The sequence below is a fragment of the Cataglyphis hispanica genome, chromosome 2, assembly GCF_021464435.1.
Source record: "Cataglyphis hispanica isolate Lineage 1 chromosome 2, ULB_Chis1_1.0, whole genome shotgun sequence".
Taxonomy (NCBI): Eukaryota; Metazoa; Arthropoda; class Insecta; order Hymenoptera; family Formicidae; genus Cataglyphis; species Cataglyphis hispanica.
This window is the reverse complement of record NC_065955.1, coordinates 3074782-3102617: the sequence shown is the minus strand read 5'-3', so window position 1 is coordinate 3102617 and position 27836 is coordinate 3074782. Positions and strand designations below refer to the sequence as shown.

The window sequence follows — 27836 nt, the reverse complement described above, 5'->3', positions numbered from 1 at the left end:
AAATATAATACATCAATTTATTTATAAGCTCAAGATTGAAAATTCGATATTCTCATTTACTGATGTAGATTTTATCTTGGAAATCCTGAGACGTGTATTCCATAGATTTCTAAAATATATAATAGATGAAAATTCTGATTTAAATCTAATTACTTAATCTTCTATCATGTTAAACAAACTACTTGAATTTTGTTATTAAATTTGCAAACTTCTTGAATTCCTATTTCTCTCAGCTTGTATTCAAGAAAATAGCATAGTAGCACCTACATTTTATATATATTTTTATGTTTTCTAAACGTTTTAATCAGGAAACGATTTTTATGTGATTAGGTTTTTGAAGTCAATTTGGGTACAGATAAGAGCAATTTTGATTTTGCCAACTATTCTAGAATTAAGTATATTACTGGCAGTTTGTTGGACGTTACACAGGGCCCAAGTAGCAAGGAGATCCCAGGAACTATATGTGTATGCAATAAGAATATATATAAAAGATAACACACCAGATGCTAATGCATCAATTCAACCAAAGTACAACAACCTGATTTGTTTATTCTTTTGAGAATAGGATTTGTATAATATCTACAACAATGATTATGTTGGCAGTGAATGAAACCAGCTATCGCATAGCTGTGGAATCTACGAAGCATGATAGTTTAATATAAAATATTCCTGAACTCCTATTTATATGTGATAATGCTATTAAATGTACCATGCATTTATGGTACACAGATATATGAAATCCAGTACATCTTTTTCCATGCTATTTTTTCTTCAAATACACATTATCTATCTTTAAACCAATTATACATCTATAATTATATATAATTGTCTTTTGTTCGTTTTAGTATTATTTTATTATTTTGAAGCATTGGAAAAAGATTTTACCTGATGTTATCATAATGAACATGAATCGTCACCATGATTTATATAGCAATCAACATCACAAAGAGATCGTCATTTTCATTAATGTATGTCTTAAATCTATATTTTATATTTATATTTAATATTTTTTTGTTTATCAGTATAATGTAGGCCATTGTTTCTTCACATTAGAGGTTTGATGCTATAAATCATCAAATATATTCATTTAATGATACAGAAACAGTTATAAAACATAAACAGTATATAACTTTTTTTTCAAATTAAATTTCATTAAAAATATGTATTGAAATATTAAATCTAGTTAATTTATTATAGTTAAAAGTTGTTATTCATAATTTAATTAGCGTTATTAATATAAAAAAAACCTTTGCTGTAATGAAACTTTGGCCTACTCTAAACTAACATACTAATTTAAACGCCTTTAAACTTCATTGTAAGAATGGTATAAATATACAACATTAAAAGTTTATACAACATTTAATATCACTTTTATATTTCAAAAATAACACAAACTGATTATTAAATCAAAAAAAAAAAAAAAACAAAGTCCACACAAATATAGATAAAAATAAATTAGTATAAGACAACATATAATAATTCAATAAAAAATCTATTTATACCATTGATGCAAAGAAATTATGTATAGACGTTAAGTGTTATTGTATCAAATGTTATGTATAATTAACAATTACATCTTGAAGAAAGTAAATAATTTCTTTTAAATTTTAAATGACGTGATACATTTGTATTGTTTTACAGAAATTAGAGAACTTTTAAAGAAAGTCTGATGAAATTACTATATATATATATACACTTGGCAATTTTTAAGAAAATCGAAATATTGTATTGTTCGTAACTATCTAGTCTGACACTTTAAATCTGCTTTTAATGACACGAGCATTGTAAACAAGTGATCAAATGATGAATTTGTGCATGAATTTATCAATTGTGGATGTATTAATATAGTCAGTTTTAATTACATAAATAGTATTGTATATAGATTATGAAATTCTTTGTGTCACTTGTTTCTCATATATTAATGACTGTCAAATGTTCTAGCATGATGGCAAAGCTAATTACTATTTACATAGTATTATATTGATTAGTATTACAGTATCAAATGATAAGCATTGAACAGTAAACTGAACTTGCATTATTGTATATGCAAATAGATTATTTTTATTATTTCCAATTTAACAATCATAAAATTGTACAATACGAGAACAAGAATCTATCTTATATGAATACCTAGCCAATATTATTTATGCTTATAGAAAATATTATTTTGGAAGAACATTGCCACCATACTCAAAATTGTACATTTTTGTTACCTAAGGAATATTATCGTACAAGAAGGGCCAGAAAAATCGTGAAAGATAGAATAGAATTAATGCTATTGAACAATAAAAATAAAATAAGCACTAATTCAAGCAATAGAAAATTGTACATAATAGCCGCCTTCAGTGTTATTATTTTATGCATTTCATTTGATTTATTCTTTTTTTTTTTTTGCGTTACAAAAGTTTATGAAAGAATAACAATATAGTGCACTGAAGGATGCAATACACAATTCCATTAAAATGGTGGATAATTCTGCATAGGTACCACAACTGAAGGAATCGGTGGCATCGGAAGTGTGTGTATGAATGTGGGATGATTCGGCTGAACCATAACTAATGTATGTTGTTGATTGGTCATGAAGGAGTTGTATTGAGTAGTACTGTATTGTGGGTATGATGCATTAACTGTGTCAACAGTATTTTTGTAACAAAACGTGCCAGCAGTTTGGCAAGGTAGGGGCCCTTGAATAGGACCCCAAGCCATCTGCTAGCATCTTCGGTTATGCCAATGTGTCATGTAATCTTGATAGCTTACAGTAATCTTCTCACTCTGGTATCGAGTCAATTTCACACTGCGTCTAATATCTGGTGTAACTAAGCCTTTGTAACCACCTTTATGTAATAACGAATCTATTGTTTGAATCTGGTCCCAACCTACATAAAAAAAAAACATATATTAATCTAGTAGATTGTAAAAAGTATGATCAATAGATCAATTTAGTAACAATTCATAACATAATAGGTGCATATTTACCTTGTTCAGTTGCAACATCAGGTAAGTAAGTAGCAGTTCTCTTATTGCCCTTTTCATTATGGAACTCTATGCGAATCCCATGGACTCCTATCTCCCAATCTAAGTAATCTGCACCATCTTCAAAATGCCGCAGGATAGAAACGCTTACATGTAAGCGTGGAAGTTCCTCTCGAGTTATAGGATTAAATCGCGAATCTTTAAAAGCACTATAAAATATAATTAATTATTTAAAAATGCATTTCATAATTATAATCTAATCAAATTAAAACATAAAAAGATATATTACCTAGTAGTAGCATATTCTTTAAGTCCTGCATGTAAGTGCATGGCATTAAATGTACCAATACAGCCACGTAGTCGCATATCTTTGCCAATAGTCCATGTTACAAACAAAGGACTGAAAAGATATAGAAAAGAATGTATTATAATAGAATAATTACAGAGCACAAAATAGACATCGATGCATTTGTCTTATAAGAGCTGTATAAAATGCTAATAACTAGTTTTTTTAATCTACAATGCTTATTATTATTTTCACATGTAAATAATTATAATATAATACAAATGTGTATAATTATACATAAAATATATTATATTAATAATCAATAATTATATTTCTTAAATTCAAGAGCAAAATAAAATAAAAAAGAACAAAAAAGCACGATACGGGAATCGATTTTCTTATTTATTATAAATCGAAGAGAAAACTAGGATGTGTAACAACAAAGGCAGAAAGCTCCGTTTACATATAGATAAATGAAGCTAAACAATGCATTCTGTATAACCTCGGTACTAGGTTGATAGTTCAGAGCGGAAGATGTCGAAAACACAAGACGCGCATCTTATAAAAGACGAAGAAGAGCCTGCAAATGTACTCATAGCCTCCCTTCCTCTTCCTCTTCACCCAATGCAATGACAGCGGTTGAAAACATAAAAGCGAGAGCGATTTCAACAAAGAAGCGCGTTGGCGTGGGTGGCGGGAGAAAAAGAACAGCAACGAAAGAAAAAAGGCGCCTTGGCAGAGGAGAGAATGGAATGGTGGGACGGGAAAGACGCGCACGGGGAAGCCACGAACGCGAGAGAGAGATACAATTGGCGCAACGCACACACCACACATAGTCAGGACAGGGATAAAGAAAAACAGTACCCCTATTCGTAACTTAAACTTTTAACGACAAATCCTCTATCGTTATGCGCCGTTGCGCAGCTATTTTCCGATACATTTTAGCTATGTAATGATATGTAACGATAACATCATCATCGTTACGAAGTTAAAGACTAGCCTTACAGGGAGATGCTAGGTGAGACTAGCCCAACATGATTTTTTTCACTCACAATGCTTCGTTGCTGAAGTTGGGCGGTTTTGGTGGGTCAAGTTGGTGCAGTTGGCAGTAAAGGACATCGAAGCAGTAGAAGCCCATCTCGGGTTGTACGATCGGCGTATTACGTATACGCGTACCGTTCGACAGTACCGTTGTGCCATTGCACGGTGCACCCGCGGAGTTGTTGTTCAGCTTTTGCTTTTTCGTACCGCAACAGCCGGCAGCCATATTTCTCTCTTACAATTAGCCGTCGTTGTTGTCGATTACTACACGGACTCGAATTACGGACTCGAATTGCGGACGCGAACTGCGGACCCGAACGGTCTACGACCCGCGTACGCGTCTCACTCTCGTCTTGTCCTCGTCTCGTCTCGCCGCCCGTCGCGGCCACCGCCACCGCCGTCATCTAGCGTGCCATGCTGCGCGCGCGCCCCGCCAGATGACGCGACACGCGTCAAAACAGCTGTTTCATCGCCCGCCATTTCGTCTCGCCGTCCTTTCCTTTCCGTCCTTCTGTCAATACAAACGACGACATCAAAACAACGTCCATTCGCTTACGAATCGAGTCTTTACATGTATTTCTCAATATTTTTTATGATTTTTATGATTATGCGGCACATAGTATGCGACGCGTTTTGCGCGCTAAAAAAACGATATGGTATAACGAACTTTTATTAAGTATTTCAAAAAAAGATTTTGTTGATGATGTGTCGTTTTTTATGCAAAATGTATTCTGTATGCAAATTTCATTAGTCGTTCGTAATGTCACTTCATCAAGTTGGAGAAGTACAGATTAGAACTATCAATAAAGAATGTGTACGAATATCATGTATTAATTACATAATATGCGCGTAATGTAAAAGTACCACGCAAAAGTATGACATCGAGTGTATGTAAATTTCTCAATTTATCTGTTGATAAATATGACAGAGGCAATTATTGAAATTCTGAATAAATAATGCAATGCGCGTTGTTTCTTTTTGTTTTCTTTTAGGAAAATATGATTCAATGATTACTGAGTGTTATCTCTATTATCTCAAATCAAATTAATTTTAAAACAATGTCACTTGTCGTTACTTATAAATCAAATTGTTGCGTAAGTTTGATATTTTTTAAACGTTAAATAACAATTATTTGGCTAAATTAAAAAAAAAATGAAATTTTTAACTCTATATATTACATGATTCATATACTTTTTTTCTCTCTCTCCAAATTTATCATTCGTAAATTACAATATAGAGATCAAATTTTAAAGTTAGTTTGATGAAAGATGCATGAATTGATAGTATATTCATGGTCAAATCTAGCGAGTCTTTTATTACGAGTTTTTACGAGACGAAAATCAGCGTAGCGAGTGAAAGCAACGAATGTCAGTGAGCGCCCTTCTGTATGATTTTCCATTTCTCCACAATTTACTTACCGCGGCAACTATAAAAGATTGTGTCTTTCGACGAGCATTCGAATTCGTCACGCACCCTCGGCCGTTTTTACGAGGGTGCAAGAACGGCATCCAACTACGTCGTAGACGGCAACATAACGTAAGTCGGCGTAAACGAACAAAGATCGCATAAATATCGCATCGTTAACAACGAGCGACGAGACGTGCAATTTCTTTGGATTCACAACTTCTCGGGCAATGAGAAACGGATGCACGGACATGATGTGTGGCTCGAAAACTCGGCCGGAACACGGCAACATGTCGACGCCCGTACGGCAATCGGATGGCCGCTGGAGAAAGATCCCGTCAATCGTCCGCAATGGAAAACTATCACTGCCCGTATAATCTCGAGGATAACGCATACGCGCTCTTACGCTCGCGTACGAAACACGCGTGCGATGTAACACCGCGATTGCCACCGATATACACATCTACGAAGCGTCACGATCAGTCCGGCTGTGCGTCGCGACGCCGGTTTAGTTTTGCGTGTTGCATCCACTCGCGCGCGTGATACTGCGGCGCCATCTCGCAGCTGTTCTTTTGCATGATTAGGAAATACATATAGATAAATATATGTACATATATATATGTATGTATGCGTGATTTATATATATGATTTATGTATGCTGTATAGCTTTTTTTATACTTTTTCTGTATTTGAATGAAATAAAATAGCGTTTTCCATGCATAGCATAAAACAGGTACATATTTTGAAGCTTTTTTTTAAAAAACAGAAGAAACAATGCAGGAAAAATTAATTTTACAATAATTTTAATTTTTATAATATAAAATTTTATTTTATTCTTTTTATTACAGTAAAAGTTGTCTACAATATCTTAATATCAAATCTCACCGAATTTTATATATATTTGTGGCTTTTTAATTTAAGTTGCTAATATTCAACTTATAAATGAATAAAGAACGATCTATAATGGCTTTTTCGCCGCATTATTAATATGCAATCAGGCATATGTTCTCCTTATTTGATATTATATTAATATTATAATAATATCAGAGAAAGATGATATCAAATATAATAATAAATATTAATTTGCAAAAGTATAGGCTATGCTTCAAAAATTATTATTTTTCTTCGTGTAACTTTGCACTAAATTTTATTAATTTGATTATTGAGAAAAAGATTAAGATAAATTGTATACACATATGTGTGTTTATCCTATGCAATCGCAAAATATGTATGTGCATGTACTTATATAGATTTCTATGAGTTTTACAAAAAATACTTTATAAAATACAAAATAATTCATTCAATAAATTTATATATGACATAATAATGACAAAACTCAATTAATACTTAATGCGCTATTTAATTGTATCAACATTTAATTGTAATAACATCAGTAATTTGCTTTGTAAGTGCATTTTTATTGTATTTTACAGATCAAATTCTAGAAACATGAATATGATTTAACTAGTGTATATGATAACTAGTACATATCGCAAAATATAATTACAATATTAGTTGGAAAGTTTTTCGTTTTTAATTATAAAAGTGCATCATTCACATATGCATAAATCGTAACATCCATTACACATATAGAGTCCCATAGGCCTAATGAGCGCATACATGAGTGAAGTATGCATGGCAGTTAATTGGACGTTTATGCCGAGACTCAGAAGGCAAGATCTTTTTCAGAAACTCGCTAATTATTATCGATGCAAAGACTATATAATAAAAATAATAACGCGAATGGCGTGCACGTAATATAACAAAGCTACAATAATTTTCATTTATTTTTAACAAAGTTCATTATAGTATAAAAGATACAATAAAGCGCGAATAAAAATTGGCAGTGTTTAAAGCCCGCTATTGAAAATAACTGGCAGTTCAAGAGAAAAGTAAAATTTTCATGCCGAAAAATATATTACTAATTTATATAAACAAATATTTTGTTTATATCATATAATATTATAAGATGCGATTAATTTACGAAATATATATATATATATATATATATATATATATATATATATATATATTAATAGACGCACAGCGTAAGATATTGTAGTTAGTGTAATTGTTACGAAATTATTATTTATCAATCGAAGAAACATTTAATCTTAAACTCACAATGAGATCTTTATATTTTTACTTATATCTAACTTATATTTAATATTTTTAATATTTATTTATACATATTTTCTACTATATTATATATATTTGCTTCTTTTAAAATTTGACTAATTAAATCATCAATTACAGATGATTGATGTCGCTTTTTTTATCAAATTTATTGTTTTATGTAATTAAATATATAGTTGATATATTTATAATAAGGCGAAAATCTTTCTATCGCGCGCTGTAAAAAATTTCACGCTCTGTAATTCGAATAAAATATATATTTTAGCGAGAGATATATTAAAACAGAGAGAAACTACATTTCTATCAAAAACTTTAAATTTTTCTTCAATTTTCACTTGATATATGTCTAAGAATATTTTATGTTTTACATATTATACAAAAATGGAATAATTCCAATATCTCAATTTGTACATTAAATCTTGTGAAGCAGGCAGTGAATTTTAAGCATACTCACTGTCCTATACATAGTGCTCATTATCATTCTTATATTCGTAAAGTATTATATCGAAACAAATGCAAGTACAACAAGTACATACACAGATTCTTTATAATATGCTGATAGCGTGAATTGCTTTATAAAAAAAAATTGAAAAAAAATATATATATTTATGAAAAAATAAAATTAATCAATAGATATAAATAAGCATTTTTGTTGTTTACTTATCAATAAATTTCCAAAATCGACGAATTTTAAGAATGATTTTAATATAACATTTAAAAATATTTGAAACAATGTGTGTGTATATAAATTCAATTTTTAATCAAATTGTAAATATCAAACACTATATATATGTGTGTGATAAATATCGCGATTACTCATAATTCAAACATCAACACAACAATCAATAATTAGGCGGTGCCATCATATATGAAGTTATTATCCTCATGACGGAGCATGCGGTATCATAAACGGGAGGCTGTGTATACTGAGACACAAAAATACGCACCACTTTAAACAGTGGAAAATTGCGAGGAACAACCGCTTCCAGTGTCATTTTCGTTTACGTACCCCACGTTCCGTGTTTTCCTGCGTCGAAAAACGATATGGTGGTCGAGGATAAAGTGGCGCAGGCGGATAGGACGGACCTGCGTTATCCCACCAGAAGGGTGGATTATTGCGTATCGGTACTATAACTGGGGAAATTGGGGGCAGGGGTAACGGATGTATAAACGTCGAACGATTAGGCTGTGTCACGATCTGCGACTGCTGCCGACCGGATGCGAAGGAATTATATCGAATGTTATCATTTTGCGAATGTGACGAATTGACTGTATGGGCGTTGTTATAGCGAGCTTCAGTGTATCGTTGAAGCGGGGGCCCTTGGCTAGGACCCCAGGCGATCTGCTAGCATCTTCGATTGTGACAATGTGTCATGTAATCTTGATAGCTTACGGTGACTTCTTCACTCTGATAACGAGTCAATTTCAGGCTACGACGGATATCAGGTGTGACTAGACCTTTGAAGCCACCCTTGTGTAGCAAAGAATCTATTGTTTGTATCTGGTCCCATCCTGAATATCGGATTGAACGTAATTTTTTTAAAGATAAAATCTTGGAAATTTCAAAAACTTGTTCTTTTCTACATTATCGGATCGGATACGCACCTTGCTCCATAGCTACATTAGGCAAATAAGTAGCCGTTCGCTTATTACCCTTCTCATTGTGAAACTCTATGCGAATTCCATGCACGCCCACTTGCCAATCTAAATAATCAATTCCGTCCTCAAAGTGCCGCAAAATCGACACGCTTACGTGCAAACGTGGCAGCTCGTCTTGAGATATGGGATTAAATCGAGAGTCTTTGAATGCGCTTTAAAACAAAGATAAAACATATATAAAGATAAAAAGCGTGGTCATTATCTTACTATGTTAAATATTACAGTTATCTGCATAAAAAATATGCTAAATTCTGATATATACTCTACGTCTTTTGTATATATTTCGAGATATCTTATATTATACATCTCTCTCGTATATATTTTTACTAATTATGTTATATATATTAATGTGAGAAGCATTGTCTCACCTAGTTGCAGCATATTCGCGTAGACCAGCGTGTAAATGCATCGCATTAAAAGTACCGATACAACCCCGTAATCTCATATCTTTTCCTATTGTCCATGTCACAAACAATGGGCTGAAAAGACGTACCCATATTAAAAATTTTATGTTTTTAAACACTATTTCTTATCAAACAACAAACATTGGATGAAAAGGACGAAGTAAAATACAGTTAGATTATATCGGTTCCACTGTATTTCATAAAAATTCAGATTTTATCATATGATTAATGTACAAGAAAAACATTTTTTTTGTGTTTGATAAAATATATAAATATTGTAAAAATAAATATAACAAGAACAATAGCAGTTTTCGAATTCATTTTCCGCCGTAAATTTTTTTTAGTGAAATTAATAGAGAAATGTGTATAATAAAGCAATTCTTATTAATGCTTCTGTGGACATAGTAACAACAATGCACCCTCGTTGGCCTACATAGCATACTTGGCATAATGCTATAGAAGAATACGAGAAATCGAAACGCGCCGAGATAATATCGTGCCCCGAGATAATCTACATGCGAGAATCAAATTAAAGCGACTTGACGAGTAATTTTTCGATAGATATTAAATATCAAAAATAAAAAACTGACGAGTTCGAAATACAACACATATATAAAAAATGCATACAAAAATCTGATTATTATATATAATTGATGTAAAGAGATTATGCCCTTTCTTTCTGTAACTGTAAGCATCGAAATTTAATCTTAAAAATCGCAAAAATCTTCGTAATGCGAATAAAACGCGACACGATGTGCAGCGCGTCATCGAGGATAAACAGAGACAACAGCTGATGCGATCCGTGAGATAAGATGGATAGAGAGGGAGACAGAGAGATAGAGAATAGAGAGATGCATCGCGAAAGCTACTCACAAGGCCTCGTTGCTGAAGTTGGGCGCCTTCGGCGGATCCAATTGATGCAATTGGCAATAGAGTACGTCGAAGCAGAAGAAGCCCATTTCCGGTTGGGCGATCGTCGTCGGCTTCCTCGGATGAGGCGCGCCGTGCCGTATGACAGTGCCGTCGCACGATGACAGGCTCGGCGCTACGCCGCTGCCGCCCAGCCTCTGCTTCTTCGCGCCACAGCAGCCGGCGGCCATGTTCCTCCTGGACGATTCACCAGCGAGCACTACCGTCTCGATTCTCCTTCTTATTCCTCGTCTACGCGTCTCCTCGCCACGATGTACTCTACGTCGACATCGTCGCCGTCGCGTGCCCGATCGCGCCCGCGGTCCGCTAGATGTCGAGCCAGCGGTGACATAAACAGCTGTTTCTTTGCCCGCCATTTATAGTACGGCGTCGCGTCATCACGCCATTGATAATTAGCGGTGATCAGACGCCACTCACTGACGTGCCGCCGCCGCTGCTGTCGCACGAAGTTGGCTGTGGTCATGCGCGAGCGAAAGTGCATGCGGACAGTGGCGCACTCTTTACGTTCTTTCAAATTTTCTATCGAATATGTTAATCTTTATAATGTTCAGTTTAATGGAAATAGCATATTGTACTGTGGTGTTGCGTTTCATTCTATTATATTGTTATACATCTATGGCATCGATGCGCGAGGAACGACGCCGGAATCCGCACTGACGAATATCAAAATTCCAAGACAATAAAAAGGTAAAATAATTCAAGGTATGAATGTAAACATTGTAAACAGTATTTGCCTAAAAGAAAATGCAAGAAATGTTTTAATCAATACTCGACGATAAACGAAAGATTGTACTATATTGTAATGCTTAAAGTTTATTCGAATATGTTTTCAATTTCTTTGTGAAATATTTTACATAAAATATTTTGGATAAAAGATCTTATCGTTACAGAACATGCATACATAGAGAATAATATTATACAATAAATTTGTGCTTGAAACTTGCTTAAAGCACAAATTTCTTATTTAAACATGAAATGTATCCTAATTGCAATGGAGTTCGGTTCAACACAATTCAAATTTCTTTTATATTTCTCTATTTTTTTATTATAATGTTTATTGTTCGAACTCTGTCGAGTCTAGTTCTATCTTCGATATTATAAGATTTAACTGTTTTTTTCTCTTTTTTTCTAGGTACACGCAATTAAATTTCCAGCCCGTTCTTTACTTGACATCCTATAGAGTGGCGCGCGCTTGCGCACATCTCTGAAGCGCGCCGCGCAAATTGCGAAAGTGAGTCGCGGCCGCGTAATGACGTTGCCGGCAGCAAGGGCACCTGGATTCCTAGTTCCTTACCTGGCACCTGCCTACGATGTTGCACCGCCGTGAAGGCCCGAGGCGTGACAGCGAACTCAACCTGGCAACATGCGTCACTCGCTATCTGTCATACAATCCGCCAAGTGCATTTTGCGACACTTTATCATCTTTGCGAGTGCGAGCACGCCGCCGAGCGAGCGGAACGAAGTTCGCGCTTTAAATTCGCAAGTGCATTAGTGGTGAAAACGATTTACACCGATACGTGTGCAACAAATCCAAATGCGTGCCGATGCAGCGGCTTGAGTATTACCAGCATAGGATTGGATTTTCAAAGTGCAATGCACCCCAAGGATAACTTCGAATCGCAACCGATGCACGCAACTTCGCGCACAACATCAACCTTTGGACTCGTCGCCGGTAAGTCCTTGCTTTTTTATTAAATCATCTATGCCGCACCGACCAAGAATGCTCGCATTATTGCAATCTTTTCTGATGTTTATTTATAACGTCTTCGAAGTTGACGCGTCCATGTGCATCTCGGCGCGCGTTATATAAAACGACAGGCGCGTACGATTAAATGCGAGTCACGTTTGCGCAACCTGACGCACGTCGCCGGCGTAAAGTCACGTCTCTCGCGATTTTCCAATTTGATTGAAACTTTGACGAATGGACGCCAGCCATTTAGTAAACAGCATGCATATGTCATAATTTTTAACATCGAACAATATGAGGAAATCAAATCATTTTTTTCTTTTCTTTTTCTTTTTTAAAAAATATAATTATTACCAGAAGAAATAATAATATAAGTAATTCATTAATATTGTATTTTTTATAATTAGAATTGTAAGAAGGTAACTTATATTTGTATATTTATATGTTCACGGTATTATAAGCTCTTTCTCTTAACGATAATCAGTGATTAACAAGTTGCGCGCACAGTGTACATGGATGAATACTCGTGTTATCATTCGTCTATCATTCGAGCTCATCTTAGGTAAGAGTAATTAGTCTCGTAACTCCGAAAACTATTCGATAGCCGCTACGCGGTTCCCATCAGCACTCTCGGAAATTGATTACATTACGTCAGGTATTTATCTCGATAATGAGCATCACTGACTATGTCGTCACACGTTCCATTTCACGTGCAATTATCGCTAGTATTACATCGTATAATTTATGAGATATAATCAAACGCTTTACAAAAGTTATAAAATGCTTGATAATGATAATAATTTGCATATATGCATATTGTATAAAAACAAATTTATAGTACTGTTATTATTTAAAAATTACTTTCGTCATACAATGTATATTATTTTTATTTATTACGCATTATGACTTCACTTAAAGTTTCTATAGCTTGTACTATATAAGATTATGATTTTATCAAAACGTTGTTGATTAAAAGATTTTGTCTTCCTCTCTTTTTCCCTCAATTTGTAAAGGCTTTCCAATATTTTTCGGAATTTATCGCGGAGAATATCACTGCGATTCGATGACACGACATAGGATACAATCATGCCGAAACATACAAAACGCATTTGCCGGTTTAACGCAGTCGCTGTTGATAATGCACTTGCTCACATACCGCAGACTCGATTCCGCCATTAGTTATTTTGCGAGATAAAAGACATTTCGTCGGAATTTCGATATATTATTGCATGAGATAATATGCACAGAATAGAAAAATGATTAATTAAAAGAAATTTCAGAATGTAAAATAAAAATTCGACTAAAATGATAGTCCCTGTCAATAATTCTCTGTCAAATAATTCAATCTTGCTTACTCGTTTAAAGAATATTTTATTGCTCGGTAAAACGCAGCATTTCTCGAGACTCAAATGATGTAGTCGTCACGCAGGTGAGTTACGCACGTAAGAAAATACGCATACGTGCAACTTGAAGTACATGGTCAGAGAAGCTGCGATGGTTTAATCGCTCGGGGTCGTGCGCACGTCTTGCGTAAAATATGCATACAATGCTCATTCTTTGTAATTCTTCATAAGAATCATGATTATTATCGCCTTTCTATTCCCACTTTGTCGAATTTTTCCGGCAATCTAATCTTATTTGGCTCCGGAGTTTATGTTTTTTTTTCCTTAGAACACAAAGATACGCACACGCTACTTTCTATTTCATTTATTGTCTTGCTGCATATATCGAACGTTGGTGAAGATAGACCGAAATGTTAAAGCAGGATTTTTATACAACCAAAGATATTGCATTTCATGAACACATGCGCGAATCTCAAGCTTTATCCTCGACCTTCGGCAATGACAAGAAAGGATATTACAGTAGCTACATATGCTTGCAGCATACACACACACACACACACACACACACACACACACACACACACACACACCACACACACACACACACACACACACACACACACACACCACCACACACACACACACACACATACACACACACACACAGAGGAATGCATTACATCTTTTATTTGTAAAATACGTTGCGCCGAAGAAAGCACCTATAAGAAATAGGTGACGGACTCATAGCAAGCTCTTTCTTGATGCATTTTGCATAAGAATATTCTAAATAAAATATTTTTAAACAAAAAAATAAAGAGAAAGCGGAAAGGTAAATCGTGTAAAAATAGATTATTCCATTCAAGAAAAATATTAATATTGAAAAATTTAATTATGTTATTATAATTACTAATATTTATAATCAGCTATTTATTATGAGTATGTGTGTATGTGAATAGTCAATAATTATTAAATTAGATAGAATATTAATTGTTTACACTTGCTTATTACTTTCTAATATTTATTATCGTCATACGTAACAAATAACAAAATTACTGTTAGAATATTAATATTTTTATGAATTTTATATCTGTACTTTTTATATAATTTATGTAACTATATTTATATTCTATCTTGCTTTTATTTGTGAGGCAAAATCTCGCGACATACTTGCTGGTTAATCAACGAAATATCAAAAATATTTAAAGAACGATTAACATATATGCGACGATGGAATTTGCATAATGCAAACTAGAAATTCCTCACGATGTTCCTTCGCCGGCGCCTTATCTGTGCCTGCCACTTAAACAATCATATGTCTATTGAGAAACCCTTGCCTTGAGAGAATATTAGCTACCACTCATCGGTGGTATGTGTTCCCACACCTTCACCTTTATACGTTTGTAATTTGCCATCTTTCATGATAAGGTACAGATGTTCTCAAACGTACAATCACTATTCATAAATAATGCACATTACAAAATTTCTGTTTATTGATTTTTTTAATATTATGAAAAAAATTTTAGTATTTTTGCGTACTATATTTTTATAAAGAATTATCATAACAAGATTATTATATTTTTTCTAACGAGAAAAATCTTTCGTCTACAGTAGACTGTCTAAAGTAGTAGTACTTATATTTTGACAAACAAGTATAAGTTATTAATCGCGTTAATGATCCGTTTAGATTTCGGCTTTGATTCAACATTGTTAATTATTTAAAGTAAGCGCCACGTACTTGCACACTGTGTACACGTACAATTTCGTATAAATTAGTATAGCAGTTATTTATAGCCCGTATCGAATAGTACAAAGCACCCTGGACTATATCGGAGTTGGAAAATTATGGATATCGTACCGAAACCGTTTCTCTTACAATTTAGAATTACTCCGTCGGTGAATTCTTTATTAGAAACAAATCAATATATCGCGCGGGATTAAAATTGATATTTAATAAAAAATACGTACCGTATCACAGAAATAAAAAAACACTCACACTAATAGAAAAAAAAAACAGGTTAACCAAATATATTTTATCGAGCATAATTTATAGAGTTTGCATTTATAACGATGCCATTATTCATGCTAATTCGAATAATAGCTCGCTATTTCAAATTGGGTCGAATAGAAGAGAGAGAGAGAGAGGATAGAGAAGTCGCTTTATTAATTTTTTCTACCGTTTTAATTCTTGACCGCGTCGGATGTACTAATCTCATTGATAATAGAAGAGTATATAAAATAAGTATATTTTGTGGTATCATTCTCTCATTTGTAATATCATGATATCTTATTGTGACAGTATATCGTCAAGAACCGTCGTTATGTAAATAACGCACTTTGTACGAAATGCACTTAACGGATGCATCTTAGATGCACACGCATTCGTAGTTTCGCCACGCAAGGTGAATCACCGTAACGAAAGTGCAGGGACCCCTCTTGGTTGCGCGTATCTACGTCGAGATGCTTGATTCCGTGATTCCATGCAGAACGGAAAACGACAACGAAGGATCGCGCGCGAATCGCACAGGAGCAGTGTTTCTCAAATATTTTATTGAATTGTAAATATTTTATCGCGCATTATATGCAAACAGAGATATTATAGATCTCCATTTTCCTCTTTTACAATTTTAATGATTCTCCAAATCAAAGTGACGAATATGTCGATCGAAATCGTATCCATTTCTATCTCATGACTATATTGGAAACTGCTATTCGATCGCGTTCAGATTCTTCAACTCTTCATCTCGACGAGAATAGAAAAGTCAGTCTGTTCGTTTTGAAATCAAATTTGCTCCAATTTAGCATTCGCCAAATAGAGAACTTAATCTGATTACGATATCTGTGACATTAAAATGGCTGTCAAACTGACGTTTATTTTTTACATTTCCAGGTTACTGCATTATTTTCTATTATCGGTTTCACATAAAAAAAATTATTTATGTATTTAATATGTAAAAGACTAATTTTTATTGCGTAATACTGTCAAATGTATCTATATGTACATGTAAAAATAGTAATGGCAAAAAATACATACCATAATTCTTCATCAATTTTTCGGTTTGTTAATATCTGATTTTCATTGAGCTTTACATAAAGTCATAAAATAATATACAATATTATACAATATATTAACATTAACGAATATCAATAACGAGATATTTAGATGGCAGTGGGGAATGTCACATTAGTGGAGGATGTCGTAGGTGACTTTTACCAACATTTACTTACGAACATGAATGAATGATTAAATCCGACAAAGGCTTTAAAAATCCCACGTTCCAGATAATACGTGCTTATGAATGTTCGTTTTGAAGTGATTACGATATCGACTACAATAAAATCAATATACCGATACAGCTATTTACATATGTACACAGTTCGCGTGTGTAACATGACAATGTAACGACACGTGCGGTAAAATATATCAACGCGTTAACCGCAACATACGCAGCGAAATGTATAACCGCAACATCGCTGGGCCTTCCGAGTACTCTCATAGTTCGATGAAGTATTTCCGATACAAGTATCGGTCAGGATGCGAGCCGAGTCGATTATTTTCACAACTATTTCCCTGGTTAAGGTCACGTTCCTCGCGAAAAAAGGAAAATAAATATCTAGACTATATTCGCATTGAATCACTATTGTACGGATTTCGACGCAAACGCGAATAGAACGACGAAAAAGATGTATCGGCAAAATCTGTCGCCGGCTATATGTGTCGCTGATGATTGATAATGTGGTATAAGATCCTTCGTCGTTTTATCACTCCGTCGACAATAGTATTCGTCGTCATTCGGTAAAACATCCTTTACAATATCGAGAAATTTCTCGAAGGGACACAATTCCGTGCAACCTGGAATCGTCTGTATAATCAGCTGTTCCGTAACGCCAGTCCACAGTAAGATCTATGAAAACGTAGCAATGAAAAGTAAATCTTTCATTTTGGATTATTATCTAAAATGTTATAACAAGAAAATAATATATGTGTATGATAAAGATATAATAATCGATTATTCTCTTATTAACTATACTTTAAAGGATAGATTTGTTATCTCGATAGTTCTGTGCAAATTTAGCATAGATCAATTTAATCTCTGGGTTCATTTCATTGATAAGAAAAGTGTCATGTAACATACCCGGACGTAGTAAATTCCCTTCTTGTCCTGGAGAGTTTCTAGAATAATTGTAGAACCATAAGTAGGGACTGCTGGTTCGTTTGTTCCCAAAGCATAAGCAACGGCAGCTATATTGACTTCGTGACAGCCAAATAAAAAAGCTTTTCTGTCATGTGGCATTTTTTTTGCTCTTCGTTCTTGGATATCATCCACCATTTTGCGAAGTAATATACCTATGTATAATATACTATATAATATACTATAATATACATAGTAGTACATGAAGAATTATAATACAAATCTAGAGTTTTGTTTTAAATAATGAAAAAAAAAGTGTGTCAATTATATATAAAAGATATTATATATAAAAGATATTGTCAGAGTCAATTATCATACTAGCAACGTATTTTATTCATTTTAAACATGAGAGAAGGCATAATTGTAAGTCAAGGAACGCATTCTTTTTAAGTTTTAAATGCTTTCTACCTGTGATAAAGTTTTGCCAGAATGCTTAAGAAATTCATAGAACTTTGATCTTAAAAGAATATTATTTTCTTTAGCTTTAAAGAAATTATTGGAAATTACTATTATTTTATTATTTTCACTGTATTATATATATTATACAGTTGATCTTTTTTCTCCGGGTAAATAAAATATGTTATCAAAGTTTGCTAGCACATTTTAGAGACATTTTTTTAAATAATTGTACCAACCTCCATTTAATTTCTTCAAAGTCTTTGTATACGATCGAAGTTTGAAGTCCAATTCTATTATCTCTTCCATCGGATTAGGATAAATATTCTGAGTCCATTTTGGTAGTGTCAAATTTTGTGCAGTCTGAAAATAATCGTATGACAAAAATTAAGATGAATATATTTTTTAAAGGATTTATTACACTGTGGAAAAATAATTGCTCACCTCTTCTTTGAGTAAATTATACATATGAGTAACTGCTTCCGTACTGTTAATCAATTTACCTGAGTGATCGGTCAAATAATCCATTACGTTCTTGTATTTTTTAATTATGTTTTTTGTACTGTCCAATTGAAGGAATCGTTGATATTCTTCCCTGTATCTAAAAATTAGCAAAAGGGAAAATAACTATGTTTGTTAATTGAAATATTACTAGAGAGAGTTACGTAAGCATATAAGAATGATAAAATATTTAAATATTTTTTTTTTATTCCAGATTTTTCTCATTTTGCATTGTAGATAAAAAATGAATAAATATATAAAATATAAAGATAATAAAATAAATATATTTGTTCGTAGACGTAGAAAAAAATACAGAAACTATAAAGAAGATTGGCAAAATCACTTATTTCGTTATAATGTTCCTGCGCTTAAATTTTCGTAAAATCACTCACCGATGGCAGTAATGCGGAAACAAGAGATTGTCAGTCTTGTACGGCACGAAGAACGTCCACGTTGGAATCCAGGGCAAGTGTGGATTCCAGGTTTGTCTCTCGGAGGGCGGGAATAATCCTGCTAGGACCAACTGGAGAGACAGCTGTGTTCGCGGGACATCCGTAGATCGGGCATAGATCTTGGCCGGCCAATAATCCGGACCGAAATATTGATCGTATCTTCCGCGCAGCATTGTTCCGATTTTGTACTCCCGCATCTTGCCTTGCTAATTACACGAGAAAAGACATTAGTTAGACAAGTCTTCGAGAGATGGATATCAGAAGATTACACGAATTTTTTTAGAGATCAAAATATTTATCCCCTTTTCTTTCAGTTTAAAATAGCAATTATTATTCAATCGAAGTCAGATAATTACTTTTGTTTTTTTATTTTGTGAAAAATATCGTAATGTGTGAGACTTGATGACGGTAAATGCCAAATGCTTATATTCACGTTATATAAGACGAAGATCATAAAATAGATAACTACTTTGTTATAAGCTTTACGACAGCGTGTGATTTAATCTACTTTTAAAACATGTTTTTTTTTTAAAGCAATTCGAAAACATGGCACAAAACAAGAATATATACTATAATACACATATATGGTTCCTGAATGATCAAATTATATAATTGCTGATATAGGTAAATTAATCACGTAATTAAACAATACGATATTTCATTTTAATCGCTATAATTTTTACTCACATTGGTCAAATCGCCGTTTCCTATTGGATAGTAAGAGTGTTCTCGATGCGGATCATTAGGGTAATTTTGAAATTCTCGATGGGGCACTTTGTCACCATGGCGAAATATCTTCGAAACAGAACGTACTTATGTAAATTATATTGTCGTCATCTATTATCATTACTGTCATCTCACAAACTGTCACGATAATGCAAATGTTCTGTTACTTGTCTCTCATACGAGGGATCGTTTTCTCGTAACTTCTTAATTTCTCTCAAAAACTTTTCTCGACATCAAACTTACATCTGCATAACTCACGCGTCAAAAGTATATACCTGCCTCTTATTGACTTGAAACAATTTAGAAATAATATTTATTTCATATTTTTGAAAGAAAAATAATATCGCCTATTTTTTATTGCAAAAACATCTACTTTTTATTGCAAGAAAAATAAAGTTCTCGAAGATAATAAAATTCACTCACTTCGTTGTATTCACACATCTTTTAAAAATGCGATTTCTATTGATTTTACGATTTTGCGTATCTATGAAAAATTAAATAATCCTTTACCACGTGAAGTAATTGCAGTTCCACATCAAGATCGGCCGATGAAACGAAGTTAATAAAAAAGAAGGCGAAAATCGTTGAATGTATCAAAAACATATTCGCGATGTCTTCCCGAAACACTTTTGATTCGTACGAACACAATTAATACGATCTGAACGACGGACGCGTTCGGAATCAACGGTTTCACGGCACAATCTGCAGATTGTTTATATTTCTACTCTCTCCTCTCTCAGCTAGCATCTGCGAGTAGGAGTGGGATAAGGAACAAACAGGCTCACAGTTCCGATTATTTTTATTAGCACTCAATTAATAAATAGGAAGACTAATTGGAGTCCAAACGTGGTACTTAGAACGTAAATTATTATTTTATTTTATTAAATATATATTCAAGATGTATTATACATTCAAACGTTTCGATCAATTTTGGGTCTTTTTCAATAAAGTCGAGGTGGATAATCAAAAATTAAATAAAAAAATAAATACGATAAAATAATAAATATGGCAAAATTTGATTTTTATCATTTGAACTTTATTAAATCTTTTGTTTTATTATCTTATTTTATTAGCAAATTCTCTTAATGACGCTTGATCCTTTTTCTTTATTTCGATCGTCATCTTCCTTGAAGGACACCTAATCAAATAGTAAAAACCCACAGAAAACCGCAAATGACGTGAATTACGTAAGAAATTCTCTGACAATTTTAGATTATACGTTCACATTCTCTACTATGCAATGTTTTATTTATAAAGTATGCAAATATTTAGAATTATTATCACGTCGTTGTGTGAATGATAAAGTGAGATTTATCATGTTTGATAGATTTTAAGATAGGTGCTTTTTGTGCAATAAAGTATTGCAGATATTTATCTGATTTTTTTTTTTAATATGTGAGTGAAAGAAATGTTATTTTTAAATTGATACATATATAAGTAGAAGTTTATTTTTTAATTAAATATGTGGTTTTTATGTGGCCTGATTTTTCTTTTATAAAGTTTCAACTTTATAGCTAACTTTCAACTAACCAGTTTTATAAGATCTAAAAGTAAAAAATAAAAAATTATCTTTTTTCAAATTATTTTATTAAATACTTTAAAAAATTTGATAACAGCCACATGGTCTCATATAATAGAAAAATAATATAATAATAAATAAAATAAATAAATAATGATATTATTATATTAAGTATATTAAATTTAATTTTCTGAGCTTTTCATTTGATTTTTTTTTTTAATAAGACTAATAATCTTTTTCTGGATACATATATTTTTATACATATTCCCCGTATTTTATAGATAATATCACATTTCTTCATTAAAGTATTTCTTATATTTTTCTTATATATGTCAAATATCGACATTCCTGTGATATATCAGCATATTATATTGATATGTCGTACCAGATGCAGACATGCGTCAAATCGATTTGAAAATACATATATTATTAAAATCCCAAGGCTATCCAGTCTATTCTTTTGACTACAACATCGCGCGTGCTTATATTTTAATATTTATTCTACTATAGAATATTTCAGATTGTTACAGTGCAATTAAAGCATTAAAAGACATTATTTGTTTTAAAATTGTTTTAAAAGTGGGATTTCTTTCTTAGTTTCTAAGGTTTAATTATTATATCTTGAGCTCAAATAAATTTTTAGGAATTTTATCCGTTTTCCGTTGGAATCAATGCGATTCATTTATTCTCATTCACGACAGTTCATGAGAATTCAAGAGAATCTAATGATTCATTGATGATAGTAGATGACTGACATGAGACATCGAGTAAGACTTTGTCAACTTGTGCCACGTTTTTTATGTAAATTTCGCAGAATCATTCGTACTTGATTTCACCGCACATATAACGGATTTTCCTTCCGTGATTCAATTCACGGAATGCAGGGAAACCTGAGAGCCTTTCAAAGTAAAAATAAAATGCGTAATCGGGGATCTATTTCGACATCGTATAAATTCCTGATTAACATTTGCAACGGAATTAATTTGCGAGATGGTAAAACGACATGTTCAAATGATCATTTATATAAAGTATAATTAGGAAAACAATAAACCACGATTGCACATATTTACACGCGTTAACGTTTGCAACGATGCGCAGAACAGTAAAATATATCGGCATTTTTGAAATAATTATTTACTTAACGTGTATAAAAAAGTGAATCGTCATTGTGTACACAGGGTATTGCAGAACTACTGTTTTTTTAGTAGCAAATTCTCTGGGGAAAAAAACTGATTGAACGCTTCGAAAAATATTTAAAAAATTAAACTTTTTTATTATATATTGTAACCTACCATAGTTATAAATGCCATTGGTGATAACCAATCACATTATAATTAACGATCTTGCGAGGAATATGTATGATACATGTCTAGTACATGTATGATGATTTCATAATCGTGACGACCACAGTGGGCTCGATCATGATGACGCAAAAGCATGTATAATTAATAACTGGAACGATGCTGGAAAAAAATAAGCTATTACACGATTATGTCATATATATTTACTAATATATATTTTTACATGAAAAAAAGATTGCATTTTAATTTTTAACGCAAAACGTGAAATTTCTTCCTAAGAATTTTCCGGTATATTAAAGTATTTTAAGAATATCTACTTATTAAACTTTTTGTTATAAATGTGTATCCATGAAGTACTTTTTCTGTCACGGTTGATGACTTCTTACAACCTGATGAAATTCTATGCTCTAATGCATCATATTTGAATAATTCCGCGTGTATTATACACATGTATATGCTATTTTTTTACAACAAATTAATTATTCATAAAATTCTTTTTTTTTCTCTTTTTTCTTCTATTGCAATTACATATTTTGTCATTTGATCGATATATTAGATCTATTACAAAATATATGCATATATATTAGATTTATTACAAAATAAAAAAAAAAGCATAGTACATAGTTTTTCACATGTGAGGTCAATGCTATTTTAGCGTAAGATCAAGTAAATGAGATCAAATATTGTTATATATCCGTATGTATTATGTATATCCGTGTGTAAATTACGCCAATAAAACGCCTTTCGCGCGACCTTCATTTTGCTATAACAACATGAATTATTTAATATTTAATCTTCTATATTCTACTTATATATCTACTTTAATTATATAGCGTAAAATGTAATAATTGTAGCTACTTATATAACGATTACCTACGATTTAAAAAAATTAACTAATAATGGATTTCATCATTATCGAGGATTCATCGATTAACAGTAGCAATTTTTTTCTAAAACTTCAATTGTTAATTGATTACAACAGTTAAAATATTATGCCAAATTTTACAACACACATAAGCATAATCGTAAAGAAATTCTTACATGGACAAAAATTGACTATTCCAAGTTTCATAAATATAACGAAATCTTATATAAGTGTGTATAGAGATAATGATATTACAGAGAAAAAACGCAAAGAAAAGGAAATTTATCAAATATTACACTTATTAGTATAAAATTTTATTATTGAATATATTTTACATGATTTTTTAAAATATTTTTTTTATAATTTACACTTGTTATTTATATAAAATATTTTATAATATACATATTTATAATATATATATATATATATATATATATATATATATATATGTATATATATTATAATATGTATATATCATTTGCGAATAGAAATTAAAACAATATTTCAAATGAATATATATGTAGATCTACTATTATATTAGTAATAAATGTCATTGTTATTTATTTGCTTTAGTAAAAGCTCGCCCGTTATTGATTTTCTTTTATTGGAGTTTTAATCTCAAAGTTAGCTTGATTATTCATTAGTAACTTTTCATGTGACAATATAAATTAATATCAAATATGATTACAATATGATTGTTCATCAATTAGTCAAAGATTTTGAAATTAATTTGAATATTTAAACATGAGTTGGTTAAATTAATTATTAATCTATACACACACACACACACACACACGCGCACGCGCGCGCACACGCGCGCACACGCGCGCACACGCGCACACACGCGCACACACGCGCACACGCGCACACACACACACACACATATGTATGTATATTTGGATACATATAAAGTTAAGAAACTTTACTTGTCGGCGACAAAGCACGTTACTCTATCGATATAAAAACAAAAAAAAACATATTTATAATGTTTATATAGAAAATGGTTTGTGATCTACATGTAAATGTACATTTTTTGTTAATGTAGACATATAAATTAGAAAATGAAAAATACATTAGTCATATTTCTAATTGCAATTAATCATTTACTATGTTTGCGCATAACTGCGATTAAACTCGTTTATACGAATGCGTAATTTTTTGCATTGCAATATGATTTTAATTTAAATGTGAAATTTAATTTTTTGATAGTCAACATTAAAACATGTATTAAAATAGCTAATATTTTACATTTTTATAACAATAATAATAAGAAGAAAAAATTTTTTATTAGCTAGCGATAATAATAATAATATAATATAATAATTAATAGTAATTAAAATACAACAAAAAAGTCAAATTAATTACAAAATAAAGTAAAAAAAAAAATAAAACTAAAAAAAATTATAAACAAAACAAGATTGATGTAATCAATAATTTGCACAACTGTTTGGAATATCATATCTACAATCGCGCGCGTGCGGTTCCACGAACTTTACGATTAATTCTATTTTGCTAATAAATATTGTAAACGCGCTTCAATATCGCATATATGATTTTAGATTTCAGATACATAATAACATATAACATGCATTACGTGTCTTATTTCTTTATTTACAAAACTTATATAACAAGTCTTATATAAATAGTCTTTGATTCAAATTCACAAGTTTTGCACAAAACAATAGAAATAAAAAATAAAATAAAAAAATAAAACGTAATTTTGCAACATTATCAAAAAAAACTTTAAATATAAATTAATTGATTTGATACACAATATTTTACGTGCATACACGATATTATTTTATGTTTGAGAGAGGAAAAAACATTGTTAAAAATTTAAAACTTTTAGATAATAATGATATGATATACTGAAACGAATGTATATAAATATATGTACATATGTATGTATCAAATATTCCGGTTTTGAGATAACTATCTTTGCAAAGGTTATTTTAACATATTTAAAGATATTAAATCTTTGTAGCATATACATTACTTACTTGTTAAATAATAATTATTTGAAATATTTTTTAAATTATACATATGTAAATTATATTTTGCCCATTTAGTTTTTTTTCTAAAATTTTTATTTTTATAAAACTGAACAATACACACAAATAAATGTGATACTGCAAGCGCGTTGCGGTATAAATGTTTAACATGTATAATGTATGTGATATGTTCAAAATTAGAAATTAATCTTTTGACACATGTACAATCTGATGAGTCTGACAATGAGAAGATTGTATAAATTACAATACGTTATTTTATGATAATCATATGCTAAGACTCTAATGATGAGAAATGATATACAGGTGATATCAAATATTATTCGCGCCATATAAGGCAGAAGGAAATTCAAGCATAAAGGAAGTTAATTTTCCTTATAAAATTTGATTTGCTAAATTGAACAAGATATATATTGTCATCTATGAGTATCGTTTTTAAGGATTGAATATCGTTGAGTTTCATCAGTGTGTTCGACAGATTTTGATTCAAGCTTTATTTACGTGACAAGTGGTAGTTAGATATGTACTTGTTTTTATTAAATATGCGTCGACGATGTATCATTAATGCTTACATTTTTTGTAACTGCACACCTTCTCTCGTTCTGGTATCGATTATTCGATTGCGCGTTTGCTCTATAGCTTCGCACCAATGATGACCTTGAATGATAGATATATCGACAGATGCGGTAAAGTGAGAGGGGAAAAAAAGGAGGAAGCGCGAAAGAGGAAAACAGAAATACCGGATATATCTAGTCTTATTAAAACTATTCACACGTGACAGAAATATAGTTACGTTTCCACAAGCGTGGAATGCAAATGTGCTCTATCGGTGAAAAAAAAAAAAAAAAGAAAAAAAAAACGAGATATCAGCGATCTCGCGAATCTTGAGATACGCTGTTCTTATGCAAGAGGAGTTTGAAAAAACCGATAAAATTATAGCAACGGAATTGTAGTTAATTCGTCTGTCAGTTAGCTAAATCCAGTTTTTAATTTCTTTGTTTCCGTTAATTCCAATCACGAAATAAGAAACATACGCCACAGCTGCGTTTGTCGGGTCATCGATGCATAATCGGTCATTTTATGTCGCGCACGAGAAGCACGTGCTGTCGCATAATAATCTGTAATCCTATATTTTTTCGCGCATAACTCGAATGCATCATTCAATATATGCAACCTTGGTGCGGAAAAAACTTATATAAACTGTATATAAACGTTAATGATAAGAATATAAAATATTGGAAAACCTTTTTTTTAAATAATTTACAAAAAAAAATGTGATTTAAAAAGTTCATTATAGAGATTTTTTATTGAGAGGGAGGAGAGGGAAGAAGGGAGGAATAACCATTGCTTGAGGAAAACAGCGATGATCGATGCGCGAAATGATACCATTAGATATCCAGGAACCCTCCATCCATTCTTAAGGATATTTATGAATTTTAAATCTTTCGCCTCAAGTGCAGTCTTCTCGCTGCAAGTAACGTAGAACAGCGAGATAAAGAGAGAGAAGTTTCTATTGCATACATGGTATTAATAATGAATGGGCTGCAAATCAGACGCGAGCTTCTTATCACGAGCGTACAGACTTGCGGGTTTTATTACGTTCACCGAACACATCTCTTCCAAGATTAATTTATTTGTATATATTATTGCGTTTAAACAATATCTCGTATTATCTGCCATTTCGTCTTCTTCGAGAGAATTGAACTCGCGGAACTGTTCGTTCAGAAACCGGGATGTCTACATTCGTCGAAAGACGAATGAAAAATAAGTTCATCACGAAGATATGGTTAAATCGCAACTGAGGATTCATCTCACAAGGAGAGAGAAATCCAATAGCGTCGAGAATTGAATAACTTATTGACAGATGTCGTCGAGCGTGAAGAGGTACGTTCGGGAATAAGTTCCTTCTCTCTTTTTCTCTCTAGAAACCATTGCAGATTAGTCTACGATCGATAGACTACATCGAGTCGTTTCCAGCAGCCAGCGTACGCTTTTCGTGTTAAATTTCACCTTC

General features: G+C 32.1%; 4 protein-coding genes across 10 annotated transcripts in view; 1 reads left to right on the top strand and 3 right to left on the bottom strand.

Moving 5' to 3' along the window:
- Window positions 1-529: 529 nt before the first annotated feature.
- On the bottom strand, window positions 530-6232 carry LOC126859049 (nuclear protein AMMECR1-like). 3 transcript variants are annotated; one of them, XM_050609958.1, is made up of 5 exons: window positions 5708-6232; window positions 4312-4799; window positions 3263-3373; window positions 2977-3182; window positions 530-2876 (listed from the first exon to the last, which is right to left on the bottom strand). In XM_050609958.1, exons 2-5 carry the CDS (start codon window positions 4524-4526, stop codon window positions 2710-2712), a joined length of 699 nt encoding a protein of 232 aa, XP_050465915.1. In that variant the 5' UTR covers window positions 4527-4799; window positions 5708-6232; the 3' UTR covers window positions 530-2709. The 3 variants fall into 3 exon arrangements, with proteins under 3 accessions (XP_050465915.1, XP_050465913.1, XP_050465914.1); XM_050609956.1 differs by having other exon boundaries at window positions 4312-4811; window positions 5719-6232; XM_050609957.1 differs by lacking the exon at window positions 5708-6232 and having other exon boundaries at window positions 4312-5176.
- Window positions 6233-7784: 1552 nt separating this feature from the next.
- On the bottom strand, window positions 7785-11235 carry LOC126858044 (uncharacterized protein CG5902-like). 2 transcript variants are annotated; one of them, XM_050608049.1, is made up of 4 exons: window positions 10777-11235; window positions 9868-9978; window positions 9446-9651; window positions 7785-9352 (listed from the first exon to the last, which is right to left on the bottom strand). In XM_050608049.1, exons 1-4 carry the CDS (start codon window positions 11187-11189, stop codon window positions 9186-9188), a joined length of 897 nt encoding a protein of 298 aa, XP_050464006.1. In that variant the 5' UTR covers window positions 11190-11235; the 3' UTR covers window positions 7785-9185. The 2 variants fall into 2 exon arrangements, with proteins under 2 accessions (XP_050464006.1, XP_050464012.1); XM_050608055.1 differs by lacking the exon at window positions 9868-9978.
- A 947-nt stretch (window positions 11236-12182) lies between these two features.
- LOC126857908 (filaggrin) overlaps window positions 12183-27836 on the top strand; it is a 117588-nt gene continuing 101934 nt past the window's right edge. For all 4 annotated transcript variants that reach the window (XM_050607830.1, XM_050607806.1, XM_050607798.1 and 1 more), the window contains exon 1: window positions 12183-12505. In XM_050607830.1, coding sequence (XP_050463787.1) covers window positions 12427-12505 — 79 coding nt within the window. In that variant the 5' untranslated portion in view covers window positions 12183-12426. The remainder of the gene's footprint in view (window positions 12506-27836) is intronic.
- On the bottom strand, window positions 16900-20815 carry LOC126858014 (venom acid phosphatase Acph-1-like). Its single transcript, XM_050608022.1, has 7 exons — window positions 20639-20815; window positions 20090-20197; window positions 19343-19608; window positions 18894-19050; window positions 18689-18812; window positions 17997-18208; window positions 16900-17765 (listed from the first exon to the last, which is right to left on the bottom strand). The coding sequence occupies exons 1-7, from the start codon at window positions 20729-20731 to the stop codon at window positions 17499-17501; spliced, it is 1227 nt and encodes a 408-aa protein (XP_050463979.1). The 5' UTR covers window positions 20732-20815; the 3' UTR covers window positions 16900-17498.